At 36.8% G+C, this 20,371-nt stretch overlaps 1 protein-coding gene across 2 annotated transcripts in view; it reads right to left on the reverse strand.

Annotated features, from left to right (window-relative positions):
- Nucleotides 1-20,371, reverse strand: part of LOC132133392 (dedicator of cytokinesis protein 4-like) — a 73,038-nt gene that overhangs the window by 16,085 nt on the left and 36,582 nt on the right. For both annotated transcript variants that reach the window (XM_059546184.1, XM_059546185.1), the window contains 10 exons: nt 20,231-20,314; nt 19,164-19,264; nt 12,465-12,546; nt 11,354-11,524; nt 9,198-9,390; nt 8,193-8,317; nt 7,296-7,430; nt 7,096-7,194; nt 6,886-6,980; nt 6,713-6,788 (listed from right to left, as the gene is read on the reverse strand). In XM_059546184.1, coding sequence (XP_059402167.1) covers nt 6,713-6,788; nt 6,886-6,980; nt 7,096-7,194; nt 7,296-7,430; nt 8,193-8,317; nt 9,198-9,390; nt 11,354-11,524; nt 12,465-12,546; nt 19,164-19,264; nt 20,231-20,314 — 1,161 coding nt within the window. The remainder of the gene's footprint in view (nt 1-6,712; nt 6,789-6,885; nt 6,981-7,095; nt 7,195-7,295; nt 7,431-8,192; nt 8,318-9,197; nt 9,391-11,353; nt 11,525-12,464; nt 12,547-19,163; nt 19,265-20,230; nt 20,315-20,371) is intronic.

Consider the following 20,371-nt stretch of genomic DNA (forward strand, 5'->3'; position numbering starts at 1 on the left):
GTAATCATCGGGAAGAAGGAGGCGGGAACCGGCGGACAATCAAAATGACATTTTAATAATTCCAAAATAAACACAAAACAGCGCACCAGCCCCTCACGGACGACTGATGCGCTCAAATAAAAAAGCAAAACATAGACTAAAGCCCAGGCCTGGTCCTCTCTCGTCCTTCACTGTCGTCGCTCCCGTTTTATATCCTTCCATCTCCTCTGTGGGACTCGAAATCGGCGGTGGGTCGCAGGTGTCGCGGATTTCCCAATCACTCCACTGGCCTCGCTTGTGTTCCCACATCCCTCGGCCCCGCCCCACTCGTCACAATGTTGTTTTATGTTGTGTTATGTTTTATGTTATGTGTTTGTTTTATGCTGTTATGCGTTATGCACTATATGTTGTTATGAGTTATATGTTATGTTATGTGCTATATGCTGTGTTATATGTTATGTTATGTGTTATGTTATATGTTATGTGTTATACGTTATGTTATGTGTTATGTTATGTGTTATATGTTATGTTATGTGTTATATGTTATGTTATGTGTTATGTGTTATATGTTATGTGTTATATGTTATGTGTTATATGTTGTGTTATGTTATATGTTATGTTGTGTTATGTGTTATATGTCATGTTATGTGTTATACAGTGGGTACGGAAAGTATTCAGACCCCCTTAAATTTGTCATTCTTTGTTATATTGCAGACATTTGGTTAAATCATTCAAGTTAATTTTTTTCCTGAGTGTACACACAGCATCCCATATTGACAGAAAAATACATAATTGTTGACATTTTTGCAGATTTATTAAAAAAGAAAAACTGAAATATCACATGGTCCTAAGTATTCACACCCTTTGCTGTGACACTCATATATTTAACTCGGGTGCTGTACATTTCTTCTGATCATCCTTGAGATGGTTCTACGCCTTCATTTCAGTCCAGCTGTGTTTGATTATACTGATTGGACTTGATTAGGAAAGCCACACACCTGTCTATATAAGACCTTACATTTCACAGTGCATGTCAGAGCAAATGAGAGTCATGAGGTCAAAGGAACTGCCTGAAGAGATCAGAGACAGAATTGTGGCAAGGCACAGATCTGGCCAAGGTTACAAAAAATTTTCTGGTGCACTTAAGGCTTCTAAGAGCACAGTGGCCTCCATAATCCTTAAATGGAAGACGTTTAGGATGACCAGAACCCTTCCTAGAGCTGGCTGTCCGGCCAAACTGAGCTATTGGGGGAGAAGAGCCTTGGTGAGAGAGGTAAAGAAGAACCCAAAGATCACTGTGGCTGAGCTCCAGAGATGCAGTCGGGAGATGGGAGAAAGTTGTAGAAAGTCAACCATCACTGCAGCCCTCCACCAGTCGGGGCTTTATGGCAGAGTGGCCCGACGGAAGCCTCTCCTCAGTGCAAGACACATGAAAGCCGGCATTGAGTTTGCTAAAAAACACCTGAAGGATTCTCTGCTTTGATGAGACCAAGATAGAACTTTTTGGCCTTATTTCTAAGGGGTATGTGTGGAGAAAAACGGGCACTGCTCAACACCTGTCCAATACAGTCCCAACAGTGAAGCATGGTGGTGGCAGCATCATGCTGTGGGGGTGTTTTTCAGCTGCAGGGACAGGACGAATGGTTGCAATCGAGGGAAAGATGAATGCGGCCAAGTACAGGGATATCCTGGACGAAAACCTTCTCCAGAGTGCTCAGGACCACAAACTGGGCCGAAGGTTTACCTTCCAAAAAGACAATGACCCTAAGCACACAGCTACAATAACGAAGGAGTGGCTTCACAATAACTCCATGACTGTTCTTGAATGGCCCAGCCAGAGCCCTGACTTAAACCCAATTGAGCATCTCTGGAGAGACCTGAAAATGGCTGTCCACCAACGTTTACCATCCAACCTGACAGAACTGGAGAGGATCTGCAAGGAGGAATGGCAGACGATCCCCAAATCCAGGTGTGAAAAACTTGTTGCATATTTACCAAAAAGACTCATGGCTGTATTAGATCAAAAGGGTGCTTCTACTAAATACTGAGCAAAGGGTGTGAATACTTAGGACCATGTGATATTTCAGTTTTTCTTTTTTAATAAATGTGCAAAAATGTCAACAATTATATGTTTTTCTGTCAATATGGGGTGCTGTGTGTACATTAATAAGGAAAAAAGAAAGAACTTAAAATGATTTTAGCAAATGGCTGCAATATAACAAAGAGTGCAACATTTAAGGGGGTCTGAATACTTTCCATACCCACTGTATGTTGTGTTGTGTTATGTTATGTGTTATATGCTGTGTTATATGTTATGTGTTGTTGTGTTACATGTTATATCTTATGTTATGTTTTATATGTTATATCTTATGTTATGTGTTATGTGTTATGTTATAGGTTATGTGTTATATGTTATGTTGTGTTATGTGTTATATGTTATGTTATGTGTTATATGTTATGTGTTATATGTTATGCTATGCGTTATATGCTATGTTGTGTTATGTATTAGCCTGGGTGCCAGCCCGAATCCCGCCCACAACATTTTTTGAACGGGAAGTTCGGTCTGGACTCGATCCATTGAGGAGTAATTATGCTCGGCTCCCAGAAGGCCGAATCAATCAAATTGCCAGGGCGGGCTTTAATCGATGATGGACAGGCTATCTGCGGTTACGTAACCACCCACGTCATCAAAGAGCGCTTGGGTTGAATTGGTTTTCACCAACCATGACTGCAGCTGGAGAAGTAAGATGTTTACAGTAGATTCCGCTATCACGTCTGTAATAAAAGAAATCGACAGCGCATTAATTTTAAAAGACGAACAAAGAACCGCAATCAGGGCATTTGTCGATGGGAAAGATGTGTTTGCCGTCCTTCCAACGGGATTCGGCAAAAGTTTAATTTATCAGCTGGCTCCGATGGTCGCTAAGAAGATAGGACGCAATGAAAACCCTGTGGTCATTGTGGTTTCTCCTTTGGTCGCACTCATGGAGGACCAAGTAAAAGAAGCAACCGAAATGGGCATCACGGCGATGCAACTCGGCGTGCACAGCGAGGTGGACATAACCAGCGGTCGTTGTCAGCTCCTTTTCGGAAGCCACGAATCCTGGCTGCTGAACAAGAAGTGGAGGGACATGCTAGGCTCCGATGTTTTTCAAGCCAACGTAATGGGTATCGTCGTGGATGAAGTTCATCTCATTTACAAATGGTAAGATTTAATCTGTCTGACTTAGAAAATAACTCATAACATAGTGACATGAAGCAAATGTTGTAAAAATATATTGTACCTAACTTAGTCCCGATGTAAGTTACGTCTGTAAAGTCAGTTTTGTGCAATCATAACAAGAGTCTCAGTGTCTTGAAATAACAAAAAGTTCAAACATTCTAATTTACTATATTATTTATAACAGGGGTCAAGCTGCAAAAGGGTTGACGCCATTTCGTGAGAGCTGCTCCAAGTTGGGAGAACTTAGATCCCTAGTTAAAGCTGGTATGTACAGTATGTATAAAACAGTACCCTTCCTGTATGTGCATTGTTCGATATTTTCTACGCTAAGTCTAACTCACCTGTTTACGTTAAACCATTTACATAAAGCAGGTGTGTGAATTTCTACATGTATTTTTAATAGTGTGACCAGAAGGTCAAAGCCATCGCTGAGTTAGCTTCAAACAAGGGTGATGCTTTGTTATACTCACACACCATACCCATACTGGAAGTCACTGTACCCCTTATAATTAGCCTTTCGCCGGCCCCTCCCCCAAACTGGCCATTGTCCAATCACACATCATAGGAACCGTTACTATGTGAGGCAAAACTTTGACTCCAAGCAAGATGGTGAAGCGGTGCGCCCACGGCGTTTGTAAATCGGACACTAGAATAGAGCTGTAATCGGGCCTTAAAAGTTAGGCCTGACAGGACCCGAGCCCGACAGATTTCGGCCCGAGCCAGACAAGTACATTTTGATTGACAGCTTTTTAAAAGCCCGAACCCGTTTACAGCCCGACATTATTCAAATGTACGCACACACACAGCTCTTTTGCCTTTTGTCAAGAATGAGTCATTTATACATGTTTTAACAATTTATACATGACTAACGTAATAGGCCACTTGGGAGTTTGAACAAAGAAATAAAATAAGTCCTCTGTGACATCGTAACATCTTAGAACTCTAAATAGCCCTAGGTATAGACTCATTTAGCCTATAAATAGGCCAACGCACCAATAAAAACGACTCTTTCTTAAAAATTTTTAATGAAGATAAATTCTAAATTAAGATGGGTATTTGGCAATAACGAAATTAATTAAGATAAAGACTCTGCCTTATTTGCTTCGCCATAGCAGCTGAAATTTAATAAAAGAATAATGCCAACATTAGCCTATATGTCTACATTATGCATTTAAGACTCAATTAGTATTTAGTTATCATTTTTAAAACCTTTACTCACCAAGATAATAATAAAAATAGCTACTCGCAATAGACAATAATAGACCATAACATATGAAAGAGAACTTTCCTGGCAGTGCAAGAGCATGTGGTACACAAGGCTGTGCTGGTTGCATTTGAGGTACAGGTCATGGTGTTTCTCAGATTTCGCTTTTTTTCCCTCCATGGCATACTGTAACCTCGATCTGGAGGATATCACGGAGGTATTACTCCAAAAAAGGTCACTGACACGCACGGGTATACCTCTTCCCGTCATGGCAATCTGTCGCGCTGGTCGTGTTTGACCATTTGTTTGTCGGAAGTAGCAACAGTAACTAAGGGGGGCGGGGCTCGGCGAAAGGCTAATTGATGTATTTTCTTTAGTAAATGTCTGTACGGGCATAACAAATTAATAGATGATGCTACTCATCATTTTGTATTTAATTATTACTTATTGTTTGCTTATTGTCCTTTTATATATTCCAGGTACACCTATACTTGGTTTGGCCCCAAGCCTCTCATGAAGGATTTCAAAAAATTGTTCAGGTTTTCCAGATGGAGGTCAAGTGGAATATTTTTCCCCTTCCCCCCTCTACCATTCCAAAACCTGTTCCATATCACACTGTGTGCCATGCGCGGAGACAGTGTGGCGTTAACCTGCAGTGTTAGTAGTAAGGTGCTATAGGCATAATGGCTGTGCCCATATGCTTTATAGAAAAGCAGGGCAACTTTATAAAGTCTCATTAGCCGTTCACCATCCCCTTCTCTTACAGCATCCCGCATGTTTAGCAGGAAGAAGCCAAAGCCAAGTCTGGCTTCTGTGTGTTCGTTTTGGTGATCTTTGTTTGTTGAACTTCTTCAGAGCCCTGGGCGTCTTGGAAGGGGTAGGCTCACGATCTCTTTTCTCTGAAGCCTCAGATGAACACGCTTCTTCAGCTTTGTCTCTTTCGTCGTATTTCCATTTTTTAAAGTTAGTCAAGTCGCGTTGCAACCGTGTAATAAAGTTGAGACAGGGCCGACAAATAATCGGATTAAATCAAATAATTTAATCTGACTTTGCTGCAGCCTGGAACTGAACTACTGGTTTCGTCTGGTCAGAGGAGAACTGGCCCCCCAACTGAGTTTTCCTAATGAATGTTGTTCAGTTGCTTTGACGCAATGTATTTTGTTTAAAGCGCTATATAAATAAAGGTGACTTGACTTGACAAATGCGATAAGATTTATTTTCATTATTGTCGAGATCTAATCCTAAACAGAGAACTTGTTCGTATATACATGCACCTTTTGTGTTTCTCTCAAAAATGTTATTTGTGCTTGTAAGTACTCCGCAAATTCTTAAATTATTTTTACAACAGTGGTAAAGATTGTTTACACATTACTTTCCTACTTCTTCCGGTTCTAGAGTGCTTGCATGCAGTTGAACTCTGTTGACAACTATGCGTCACTCAACATACGTCACTTACTGCGTTGCTCTGATTGGTTTTAGGTCTTTCCAATTGAGTGCAGAGGTTTTTTTTTTTTACTGGTTCGGTTAAGACACGCCCCATAATTCAACTGCAATGGAGCAGTATCAGACTCACATTCTGCCTAGAATATGAGTATGACGAAGTCAGGCTAGTTATGTATTATTCGTTATGTTAAGTGTTATGTGTTATATGTTATGTGTTATATATGTTAAGTTAAGTTATATGTTATGTTTAGATTTGAGATCATTGCTCTTAGATGTTCTGCAATCACACATACTCAGTGTACTAAAGACTTCTGAATATATTAGCATATTAAATGAAACAGTAAAAGTGATTAGCATTTAGTGAATTTCATGCAGCATTTTTCTCTGGTATTTTAATGCATTAGAGAGCAGAAAATAAATGAAGTATTTTTATTTACATTGATTATGTGCAGATGTTTCACATACTTCATTATATTTACTGTAAGCAATTAATTTTGTGACCTTTTGATGTTAGCAACAGCCAGGTCATGGGTTCGATTCACAAATGTTTTTGAAAGAAGCCAGGGCTGCACATTATTTGATCAAAAATATAATAAAAATAGTTAAATTTAAAAATACTGTTATTATTATTATTATTATTATTATTATTTTTAAAGCTATTATGATGATTTGCTGCTCAAGACACACAGTTGTGCTACTTAGCAATTTTAATAACTTCTCTCAGGAATATTTGATGAACAGAAGAACAGCTTTAATTTGAAACAGAACTATTTGAGACCATTTCACTTTTTACCAGTCTAAAGAATAAAAGTATTAATTTCTTTAAAAACAACTTTTGAACAGTAGTAAATGTAAAATCTTACCTTGAAGTCAAATTTCTCATTAAGGAAATTGTTGCGCAGGGTATCAGAGAGATACAAGATGGTGGTTATGATGACGCTGAACACAAACAAACAGAAACATCAAGCAATAAAACATTTCTATGGCTGAATGAGATTATATATGAACAATTTCTGGTTTTGTTTTCCACACTTACTTATTAGCGACCAGTCTCATGACAGTCCAGTCTTTCGGAAACATATCAAGTCGGATAAGTATTCTGAAGACAGTGAATAATTGCAGGACGAAACTCTGGAAAACCAGTGTCAGAGATTGTACAGTTAGACAGCAGTCACTATTATCCAAGCAGGATAAGCTAGTTAAACAGCTGCAATGCACTCTGGTAATGCTTATTAAATGCTCTCACTGTTAGTTCTTCTTTAGTGGGAAATCTGCTGAGAAGCTGCTGGTATTCTTTATCTTTCAATTGCCACAGTAATGTGAGCAAACAGGCAACAAATTCCCCCTGAAACACACACACACACACACATCTGATTTATAATTTGATTTACTGAAATACTGTCCCTGAAGTAAAAATCAAAGGTCATTAGAAAAGGCCACACGTACAGTAACATCCTGGTACTGCAGGCGCAGCGAGGTGGCGGCAGGCTGAGGCCGGTTGGTCACTTCCAGTATAGTTCTGAGTAACACTCCAGACAGACTCTCCATGACCAGATTTACCTCCTCAGACACACCACACTCCTGCAGAGGCATAAACAGACTTTATTTGCTTTGATTTGATAAAAATGGATAAATACATATTTTAGCACCCTTTCTTTTTTATATTTCATATATTATAAATATGTGTTGATCAAATTAAACTCCAATTAAATCACATATATAAATATTTACTAAGAAAAGCCCCATTATATTACTGTGGTAAAGGAGAAAATATTGACTAAACATCAATTTCAGGTTAAAAATATTTCAATGCACCAAATTCCCTTATTGCTAAATTTACATACAGGTCAGAAAGTTTTTTTCCTTATTTGGTTACATAATTTATTAATTAATATAACAAATGTAATTTAATTTTGTAAATCTATAAAATCAGCAAGTAAAATATGTACCACAACTCACCAGCCATTTTAATGAGGAACAAAAAAAATTGAATACATTATTTAGAAAATGTTTACAATATTCTGCTTGCAAATTCCCTTATTGCGAAAATGTGCATGCATGTCACAATGAAATGTAATTTTTTTTTCACAAACTTATTTTTAGATAATTATACTTTCTAGATAAATGAATGAGCCCTTAATCAAAAATATTCAATATAATTTTAAATTTTTATTTACAAAAGCAGCTACTAATATGGGTGCCAAATCTCACCAGTAATTCTAATCGTGAAAAAAAAATTAAGCAAAGGACGAGAGCTACAAACTAAGCAATAAATATGATGCAGAGAATGGAGTAAACAGTATGAAAATGACTCTAGCAGCAGAGTTTTGTTGTAAGACTGACCGTGGCTGGTGTGTTGAGCGTCAGCATGCTGGTGAGGATATTGGCACACAGCACCAGCTCCCTCTGCTCCTGCAGGTGTGTGTGCAGCAGACGCAGCACTACAGGTAACAGCACACACCTCGACTCTGACAACACACAACACACACACATAAGAATCAACCAACTCTGCAAAGCCTACTGTATCATATTTGATAGGCAAATCTCCAAGGCCTCTGAATGATCAACAACGTCAAAACTTTTCCTGGAAAGCTGTTGTACGCAATCTAAAACATGCCTTCTGTTGTCTGATTGATAGTTAATACTTTTTGAGCGATTTAAAGACCTTTTAGATTAACTGTGTCTTTCTGTTGTGAAATCTTTACTGATTTTAATATAGATAATACAAGAATAACTTAAACGGACTGGAGTAGGAATGCTTGATTAAACATACATAAGTTTTTAGAAGAATCATGTTAAAATGTCAGTATCGAATATGATACAATCAGGCTTTTGAGGAAAGTTTATTAATCCATCTCTCAATCATCAACGTATTGCATAGCATTATAAGTTTCGCCTCCACAATTAAAACTACAGAGATTTGATTATAAAACTGAGCATTTAAATACTATCTTTATTCATTATATTACATTATCAGGAGATACTGAGTGACAACTGATATTTATACGCATTTCAGTTTAGTCTGTTATACTGTTAAAAGTGTTTTTTTTGTACACTTTTCAGCCACATGCTTTTTAGACCTCTGAATAAAACTGTTCTTCCTTCCAAATTCTCCTATATCATACTATATGGGCCATAAAAGCCTGACGCATCAATTATGATACAAAACACTGACTTTGTTTTAGGCATAAGGTTTAAAAAACAATTTGCATACTATTTATTTCATATATCAGGCTTAAACAGTATATATACACAGTGTAGAATTTAGATGCTCTCTAATAAACCTAGACTTGATTTTTCTGTGCTTTCTGCATTAATTGTTAATTTTTACAATTAAGAAAACTTTACCTGGGTTGATGTAAAGAGGACTCTCCACGGTCTTGGCCATGCACTGGAGTTTGACAGCCTGTAGAGGGCAGTCCGTGTGCGTGAGGGCAGGCAGGCTGCACAGCGTGTCACGGGCCAGATTTGCCACCTCTCTCATGCTGAAGATTTTTAGCAGCTCGCAGTACACAGTCGGGAACGATCTCAGGAACACGGCCTGCGAAAACGACAGTAAACAAGTTACTTAAATACGAAAACACCCAAATAGTTGGTTTCTAAGACAGTATGGCTGCAGTATGTGTGTATTTTGTGCATTTGTGTCACTATCATCTTCCTCCAAGCGCATTTGCACATTGATTTAGTGGGGAAATGTTCCTCTGGCCCAGCAGGGGATGTCAAACAACAGATGTAAGCAAAGGAACAAAAATCATGGTGACATGAATCTGGCGCAGCTCCAGTCGCCTGCATGTGCCTCGGATTATGGCGTGGTGTCCAAAGACGCTTTGTTTTCTTGGCCGTGTTAATTGAAATCTGCTCTTCTGCTGGGCCGTCATAACAAGAACAGACCTGTGTGAGAGTGCAGTGTGAGTGAATGTGCGAATGTGCGCACATGTCCCCACCGAAAGCAATCTCAGAAAGAACGGGAGCGAGTGTCTCTGCCCGTCTGACACACATGGCTCAGCTGACTCTGAACTCGGCGGGCCATGACAGTGTGTGGCGGGCTTTTCGCGCGCTCAGCGTGTCTCTCTGTTTGTGTATATCAAGACTGGCTTAACTCTCCATGGGCTGACTGAGCTTTGAACACTGATATGCTATTAGAACAAATTTGGGCGGGACTGAAAAAGAAGTACTGTATTCAATAAATGCTCCTAGTGTATGTATTTGTTTTGCTATAATTGAGTGGCATATTTCTGGAAATGTCCTCACAAGTATAGTAAAACTGAATGGTGCAGATTTGTAAAATGGTGCCGATATGGGTAAAATAATGTCCCAATTTTTCTTTACATTTTAAGTTCTAATCAAAATCTATGTGATGTTTTGCTTACAGATATAGGGCTAAATTAGTGCAAATCCTCTGAATACCCTGAAAATAGAAGATTTGGATGGTGTATCTGGTGTTATGTATCCATGGACAGTGTTATAATGCAGCGTAATATTGCCAACAAACTCAGGTCATCAATAGCAGAGTCAATAGCAGACCCAAGTTTTGGGTCCATTCACACTGCAAATCATTTTCATGCAAAAGATTTTCAAAATAACAATTGCAATAGTTAACTGCAATTTGCAAACAACAATTGCTAAATCACAACTGCAGAAAACGCAGGTTTCTGATTTCTGTCTGCATCACGTTGTAATTAATACTGAATTTTTTTTTTATGAGAAAAAGGTATTATAATCGGTATTTATTATTACTTATATTACATACCATGTCTTATTTTTCCTTTTTAAATAATTTATTATTAATATTATTATCCTAATTTTCAATTGACTTTAACTTTTTATTTATATTTTAAGGTATTAAGGCTTCAAATCTGAAAATTCACTATGAATATTCTTGAAAACAAATAAGCCATTCAACAATTTTGACTCCTGAAACAGTATACACTTCAAAAGTTTGGGGAAACTTTTATTCAGCAATTATTTATGCTTTTATTCAGCAAGGATGTATTAAATTGATCAAGTGACTGTAAACACCTTTACATTATTATAAATAAAATCTAATTCAAATGCTGTTCTTTTAAACTTCATGGATGATGCTTAAGACTAGAAGAATGGCTGCAAAAACTCAGCTCTGCGTCACAGGAATAAATGAAATTTCATTCAAAACAGGTTTTTATTGCAATAATGTTTCACAATATTACTTTTTTTATTGTATTCATGATGAAATAAATGCAGCCTTGGTGAGCACAGGAAATGTATTCCAAAAACATTTAAAGATGTTGCAGGCCACAACTTTATACGGTAGTGTAAGATGACTGTTTGGGTTATAAACCTGGAACTCGACCACTTCAGGTTTTAAAAATGCACTTGTATGATGGTTTAGTATTCTCAAGTGTTAGAATATTAGCTTACTACATCTTTTCAAAAGAAATGCATGCTTTCTCATCACTCTGTACAGCACTTACTTTTAAAGAGGGGTGTAAACTTGTATCCAGTCTACAGGTCTGTGTGTGTCTCACCTGTGTGTGTGTGATGGGGCTGATGCCCTTACTCTCATGCGACAGGAACAAGTGGATGGATTTGAAGAGTTCGTGAACAGAACAGCGAAATTCCTCCTCATTCTGGCCCCCGGTGGCCGCCGCGTACAGACGCCGTGACTGTACAATGTACTTAAACAAGTACTCAGACGCCTGCAGGTATATGATTTCAGACAATTGTTATTTCAATAAATTGGATTTTTTTAAAAACCAAACAATCAAAAAAAATATTAACCCTGCTGAGCATCATATTCAATACATCAGGCTTTTATGGCTCTATTTCTCCCACTAAGATGATATTTACATTTTTTTGTTCTATGATTAAAGCTCTGTTGTTTTTATTGTGGGGCAAAACATATAATGCAATGCAACACAATGATGATTAAAAGATGAACAAATAAACGTCCCTCAAAAGCCTGATGGATCATATTTGATATTCACATTTTAAAAACAAATTTTACTTTGAAATCAGCAAAGATTTCACAACAAAAAGACTATAAAAAAATTATACTTGGCAATCAGAGGACAGGAGGGATTTAAATGTAACAATATCCTGAATATAATGGGATGGAAAGAAAGAAAGGCTGAACCTGGAGACACTTTGTGCATTTTCCGTTTTTAAACATTTCATTCAGAAAGAGCAAAGAAATACACACACACAAGATGAATGGCACACATTGTACCCAAAGAGGTTTGAAGGGTTCAAGGTAAGAAAGCGAGAATTGCTTTCAAATAACAGCTTTGAAGAGTGTAAACGAGCATGGATGCATTTGGAGAATGTGCCTGGTGGTCCCATGACCGGTCATGAAAGCCAAATGGGCGAATGAAGAAAGAAAAGACAGAATTTTTGTAGCTTAATTGCATGATGAAAAAGTAAAGAACTTCCTGTGGGTAAGAGAGGCTTGAGAGGTAGATCAGATGCATCAAGAGTATTCATAGCTGCTGGGGAGAAAGCTCAGAAGATCAGCAGGGGGTGAGGGTTAACCCCGACGAGATAGGCTGACAGACAGAGATAGTGTGCATATGTTTCCTCATAGATTTGCATACATATTGTAACATACATCCCGAATGAAGCGTATGTTAGTGTTCTCACCTTCAAAACCTGCTGGATCTGTTCCTGGTGTTCGGCATCAATGATACGATCCACATACCACTTCAACACACGGATCAGATCCCTGCAGACACAAGCCATGAATATCAAACACCAACTGCAATGTTTAAGTGTGAATGTTGTGCATTTCTGTTCGTCCTGCAGGGACAATTCATCATATCACAAATATGATACACACAGGAGCACTCAAGATCTTAAGGATCCACTAAAATTACATTTGCAGGTAAAAGTAAAATGCATGGGAAAATGTTTGCATGCTCTTGTTACACTAATTAGTAACTTTACGTTTTTTATGCATTTTTTTTTAATTGGCTAGTTTGTGCTTAGTTTATATTACAGTTATTAATTTCAGTTTCCTTTTAATGTAGAATAAATTGGTTTATTTGCATTTATTTGAAATGGAAATATTTTGGAAATATTTATATTAGTTGTTCAGCGCCCAAATTTAAAGCTATTCTGATTGCTATCTGATTGGTATGACTTAATTCAGGATGATCCGGGAATATGTTCTACTCAAGTATATTAAGTAAATTTATGACACGGCTCTGTGGAATAGTTGATTCGGATTGGTCAGTCGAGGTATGCTATTGATAAAAACCGGTAAAAACTAATAACATAGTCTCATCCGGGTAACTGAAGTCCGCGCTATATGCTTGCTAGGAACAGTTTTTATTTTGCTAAAATTTACTAAAACTCGATTCAATATTATGTGAACAATTATTTAAGGTTATCCTGGTATCGTGAACTAGCTCTCTTGTTTCATACAAACACAGCTGCTGCCATTTTGTGACGATTGTTTTGTACCCTGTAATGTATTATAGGATAACTAACATAACGGGAAGATTTTAAACCCGCTTTGTCTTAAATCTGTAGCTGTGTCTGAAATCGCTCACTCATTCACTAATCCCTATATAGTGTATGGCAGTTGAGTTCACTATATCAGGAAGGAGTGAACAAATAAATAAGTGAACGGATTCGGACAGTGACGTATAGCCTACACTGCGCGTGAGACTTGGCGCTGTTGCAAAAACATTGCCATATTACATGTACCTAATTTTAGAAAATAATACTAATAGCAATAATATTTCAAAATTACTTTATATTGCAGTTATACATACCTCCGCGTCAGCTTTGTGGTTTCATCGATGGTATATAAACATTTTTTTTTTTTGTAATGCTTTTTTGTTCAGAATCATTTAATGCTATTAAAATAACGTACTGAAAACACAAATAAACACACATAAACACGTTCATAATTATGTATTTATTATTTTTAGTATCTTGACACTCGCTCAAGCAGCGTTTTGAGCTCAGATAAGATGGTTGTAGAGCGTCCTCAGGCGACCGTTCATTTTACATCAGAATACACTACCTGTTATTAACGAAAAAATGTAAATTATCCACCAAATTATCATCATTTTTGTAAGTTAACAACGATGCCACCTCAGTAAATTAGTCAAATATTAAACCGAGTTATTGCCTACATAACATATTTTCATATAAATAATGTAGGAAAAACGTTAAAACAGAAATAATAAAGATGTAAACTTCATCTCTCATTCAAACTCGCTGGCTCCCGCTCTCGCTTCCAGCTCGATGCTACTCCGCATTGGATTGTGGGAAATAGTGCTTCAGCGAGTGTACATCGGTTGTACACTCGAAATCAGAATTGAATTGTGGGTAAAAAGTAGTGGACAAATGTAGGGAATGAAGTAGTTCACTCAGAATTCGGACAGCACTACAAAAAATGACACCCCATATAGTGCACTATATAGTGGATAGGGAGCAGTTTCGGACACAGCAAATATCTTTTATCGCCATATCGCTGCTTCAGGTCGGGGTCCTGATAATCATGTGATCACATGAATTTGCTCATGCTGCTAACAGGTTTTGAATGTTTTGGAACTGATCCAGAATCAGAGGGCGCTGGCAGGTTGAATGTTTTCAACCAATGTTTTCAAATCAATAAAGGTCCTTAGTGGTCCTCTGTATCCCATGAGGGGACTTAAACACTCAGGTGATGAAACGTCTGAGATGTTAAATGTGTGTAATAATGAATCAGTGGCTTTAGAGTACACAGGTCTTTATAAATACTTGATGCAGCTGCCAGCAAACTTTGTAAACAGGCTCTGAACGCTCCGAGTTAATGGTCTCTGTTAGCAGTCAAAACTCATTAAAATTGTTTAAAATGTCATTAGGGTCCAACTGACTGTGATCTGTGTCAGAAGGACATTAGTTCTGTGGATGGTGTAAGTTACAGTAGGTCAAAATCATAGAAAAACTGAGAAATATTGAGGATAATTTCTTTTTGTTTAAACATTTATTTTTCACTGCATTGCTTAATTTATAAAGTACAATGTTGTGATTAATAACAAATGTAAAAAAAAAACAGTAGTAGGACAACTGGGTCTTTGATGAAGCTCTTGTTGATTTTGGAAGCCCAGGAGAGTAATTTGGCAATAAGGAGGAATATTTTAACATTCCCAGCACGGGATTGCAATTAATGTTAACCGCAGCATAATACCAGCTCTCATCCCCCCTCAAGATTTCCTTTAAAAACCAATTAGATCTTAATTAAACACACTGTACCATCTCATTACACTAAAGTCAACCGCCTTGAAAATATTACAATCAAAACAAAAATATCAACTGTAATCAAGTATATCAACTATATCTTTATATTATTTATTCTAGCTATATTTACCAAGATCTGACTACTAATGAGTTTTTTTTCTAAAATACATAAAACTCGGTTCAGTTGGATAAGATTTACTTTTGTTCTGTTCCAATTCATGTATCATTAGTTTTTTCTTATTTAATATTGAAATACAACATTTATATTTTTACAACAGCAGCAGCAGGGTACTATTAGGCCCCGATCAGACATAACACATTTTTTTTGCAGTGAGAGGTGCCTTTTTAAAAATTATTTTCTATTTACAGTGAGTGTTTAGTGTTCGGTTGTGGTTACAGAAGCTCACAGTTGCTTGGAAATGTCCTGAGACTGCAATGACAGGACAGCTGATTTGGTGGTTGCCTAGCAACATAAAAAAAAAAAAAAAAAACGCAGCCACTGCTCTTTTCTAAATAAAATTAAAAAGTGAACCAAAAGAAACGCAGTGTGGTGCGCATTGCATTTTCAAACCTGAAAAAATTGTTATGTCTGATCGGGGCCTTACTCTGCTTAGATTGTTTCTGTTTAGTTCAGTCTGTTCTCCTCTGTCGATTGAGATCGGTTCAGCCACATTTGATTCAATTGCGTTTTGTTTAGTTCAGTCAGACCCAATGCCATTTGAAACGGTTCAGTTTTTTTTCTGTTCAGTTTGCTTCAAACTAATTTAATTGAATTCAGCTTTGTTCAACTAGAATCAACAGAATTTGATTTAGTTTTGTTTGATTTAATTCAGCTTGGTTCAAGTTTGTTCTGTTCTATCAATTTAAAAAAAATGTAATCAGTTCAGTTACATTTGATTCAATTTTGTCCGGTTCCTTTTACAAGGTGTTTGGACATTTATTTGTTGGCAGTGTGTGTAAACAACTACCCTATAATGATAAAAAATCCACCCACTCCTTTTTTTTTATTTCCATAAATCATAAGCAGTGCCTCAGAACAAGTCAAAATAAACTTGTGTGAATTTGGCAGTTTAAGCGCAATAAAACATGAAAGGGAACAAATGAGCTGCTGCTCCCTGCCCCCTTTTCCAGAATAAGGCTGTGCATTTAAAAAAGGAGAAGCTCATTTGTATGGCCACTCAAAATAGGCATTTTCAAAAGGATATCATAAATGATCTGTAGGGTATTTAGAGCTGAAACTTCACAGACACATTCTGAGGACACATTACATATTGTAAAAAGGACCATATGTTGTCTTTAAATCAATGTGATTCAATTAGGGGTATTTTCTTTTTCTGTTCTGTTCTGTTCTGTTTGATTCGATTAAATGTACTTTAATTTAGTTAGTTTAATTTAGTTCAATTCAATTCAATTCAAATTTAGATTTGTTTGTTTAAGTTCAGTTCAGTTCTTTTCAAATTGGTTCAGTTCAATTCTTCCATTAATTCAAATCTGTTCAGTTAGAGCCTATTCAAATCACGAAAACATTTCTTCACCTAGATTGTGCCATAAATAACACAACAGACCTCTTATTTCACACTACTTGGATAGTATTGCACATGTGAATATTATGTGAACTTGACTGTTTATTCACTAGTGACAAAAGCAGTAAATAAACTGCCTATATCATCAGCTACATTTATTTCAGAGACTTGAGGAATACTGACACACAGATTGAACCCAGCGGCTCGGTTTTTACACTACACTGAAAAAAACAAACTCTCATCACCACAGTATTCATCCTGACTGCAGACTAACCTTAGTGTGTCTTTGAGCATGCTGGGAAAACAGCACCATGTGAAGATGTGTGTGTGTGTATATGTGTGAATGGTTACAAAGCAAATACCTTTAAACTGAAAATAGGCTGTAAAAAAACCACTGACTGAAATCCACAGGGGACATATCAAGTGGGAATTTCTTGGCTCTTTTGAAACACAATGGTTTGAAATAACATGTAAACATTCTCTTGATGCACACAATGCAAAATAATAAAATAAAAATAATAAAATTTAATGAATTTAGGCATCACAACATAAGAAATGTAAAGATACACTTAATGGACACAAAACATGTAAACACACCTAAAGCTCACAATGCAAAATAAAATAATAAACAATAGAATAAAAAAATTACTTAAAATGTAAAGATACACTTAATAGACAATGCAAAACAAAAAACAAAAAAGCTAAAGAATAAAACAAAAACAAATAAAATAGTGTGAATTTAGGCATCAAAACATTATAAGAAAAGTAAATGCACAATGCAAAATATAATAAGTAATGTAAGCACACTTAAAGCTCACAATGCAAAATAAAATAAAATAATAAAGAAGAAAAAAGAAAGAAAAAAAATTGAGCAAGAATAAATAAATTAATTAATTTATGAATTTAGCAGACGCTTTTATCCAAAGCGACTTCCATTGCATTCAGGCTAACAAACTTGCACTTGCTACATTATAATGCTCTACCACTTGAGCTACAGGAACACAATAAAATAGAGACCAAGACAGGGAAAGACACACTGGGACAAACACGGAACAGTGCGAGAGTGAGTATTTTGCAAGCCGCCCACATCCACCTCAACTCTGACAAGATGCTCCACACCTCAGCGCGTTACAGAAGAGAAACCACATCACTGCCCACACACAACAACACAACCACACGCCTCATTACTGACAGACAGCATGGCCAGAACACACCACACACACAGAACACAACCAAACATGATAGAAAGCAGAAGGTGAGTGGTTAGGAAGAATAAGACAGGAGAGGTTAAAACCAACATTAGGAGAAAAAAAAACTAAGAACAAAAAGTCAAATGAGGACTTTTGAGGAGCATCAACCTATTGAATTATAATTGAGATCTGAACCACTTTTTAACACGTGTCAAAACTATTCACATTCATTACTCAGGTAGAAGTATAGATACTAGGGTTTAAAAAGACTTTTGTAAAAGTTGAAGCATCAACTCAAGCTTTTTACTCAATTAAAAGTGAAAAAGTACTGGTTTCAAAACTACTTAAAGTATTAAAATGTTCATGTTGAAAAATTTGGGATGCACTAGGCTACCTGTTTTAGCCGCATATATGCACAATGAAAATGAACGCACTTTAGTACAATGCAAATACATTAAAGAACTAGAGATATGATGACTAGTTGCCTATAAGTATGCAAAAAGTCAGATTTCAGAGGCATGTCATCAATAAACTTTAATGGAATGTAAATGTACATCCAAGCTTAGCTGCAGGAATCTGGGACAAGAACATTGGTGCAGGCTTAGTAACAATTACCCTTGTATGGTTGTCTATTTACAAAAAACATTAGTGCTGTCAAAATGAATGATTAATCTAAGTGATTAATCAAAAAGTAAAAATGAAAAATAACTCATAATCCTGATACCTTCTTGACTGATACCTTCCTGTATTCGCTACATACATCTGCTATGTCCAGTGTTGGTGGGTAACGAGTTACAAAGTTGGTAAAGCCTACTTATCACAACTTTGACAATCGTGTTGTCAATCGCAAATGCTAATTTATTCAAATGTATGATAACGAACTACCTACAGTAGCTTAATTTGCGGAGGAAGAGGAGAAAGCACCCATTTGATAAATGAGCCAGTTAAAACCTCTTAGCCTGCACCCCGACGCGGGCGTCCTCAATAACCCTCAACTCGCATGTGTCAAAGTTTACAAATAGATTAAATGAAACAGGACAAATTTTTTAAATTAATCTTGACAAACTATATATCATTGTAAAGATCTAAGCCTCAAGCATTGACAACAGATCACTGTTTTTCAATGGAACGCTTATAAAGACTGTATTTGCTAAATTTGTGTAAGTAGTACACATCAAAACATGAAGAATGTTTTTGTTTTTTTTTGCAAGATGAATACCTAGAACCTTTTTAAAAAATCAAACCACATGAGACTCCACATAAGACATAAGCAAGGTCAAAATGGTGAAAGATGTGCATCAGGTGCGTTTACATAGAAAAACCAAAACCAGAAAATAAGCACAAAGTCATGTAAAAAGTTTATAATTTGCGATTTGTAACATAATTGAGTTTACCTGTAGGAAAGGGCACCAGCGAAGTGGTTCTCGATGTAGTTGTCCATTACAGGTTTGAAGAGCTGGAATTTGCTGTCCTGCAGCAAATTTATAACATGCACCTGAGGAGTAAAAGAAAATCATCAGGAGTTGAATAATAGCAAAAAAGGTCTAAGATGAGATAACAGGAATTACCTCTGGTGAATCAGAAGGCAGTAAATAAATTATCTGTGGATCAACTTGAATCACATCAACCATTGAAACCATTGAAACAAACACTGGTGAATTAACTGTTCAAATGGTCTATCAACCTTTTAAGGTGCCATTTCTATGATGAATTTTATTTATTTTATCTGAAATAAGCTGAAGTAGGCCGTGGAAACATATGACACATAAAACTAGCACAACTATGTTTTACAAATCGGTTTGTCCAAGACAACAATTGTTTTTTGTTTTTGTTTGGTAACAGACAGAATGTAGCAACTGAATCAGGTATTCCAGAGAACTGTGTAAAAAGTAACATTACTGTACAAAACACTTCATTAAAAAAAAAGCATAACAGAATGAATTATGCAGAGTTTATTTAAAAATGTGCTTTCTGATGTAAAAGTATGTATGGATGTGAGGATGTGATGACAGGAGATGGATTATAGCAAGAGAAGTCTAAAGGTGTTGATAAACGGGGCAACTTTTTTGAGCAATGTTGCTTGAGCACTTTCCCATTGAGAATGGGCAACAAATTTCCATCTGGATGCTTTGGATCGGTCGTGGGCCCCGTGTCTCACCTGGTTCCCCATTGACAGCAACATTGCCTAGCACCATTATTTAAAAAGTTGCACTGTGTATCATCACCTTTAAATGTATTTTAAGAGTTGCCATATTTGGCATGTAACTCGGGCAACACAAAGGAGGAGAGATGAGGAAAGCATCTTGTATTCATTAAAGGCAAGAAACTTTCTCCTTGCGGAAGACATGGATGAGTTTGTATGAGTTCGCAGTCAAAATATGTAGAGTATCTGTGGACAATAGAAACTTGAGAGCAATGCATTGTCTACATTTCATATATTCACATTCAGAGCATCACTCACCAGGCAGTCAAACACTTTTAGCCCATACCGCTGGGGACTCTCGTCTAAAATCCCAAACAAGGTGTCCAGAGTGTCCTGTAAAAACTATACAAAGACAATCAATTGTTACAGAGAGATTTTTTTGTGGAAAATATTCCATGC

The sequence above is a fragment of the Carassius carassius genome, chromosome 50, assembly GCF_963082965.1.
Source record: "Carassius carassius chromosome 50, fCarCar2.1, whole genome shotgun sequence".
Classification (NCBI taxonomy): domain Eukaryota; kingdom Metazoa; phylum Chordata; class Actinopteri; order Cypriniformes; family Cyprinidae; genus Carassius; species Carassius carassius.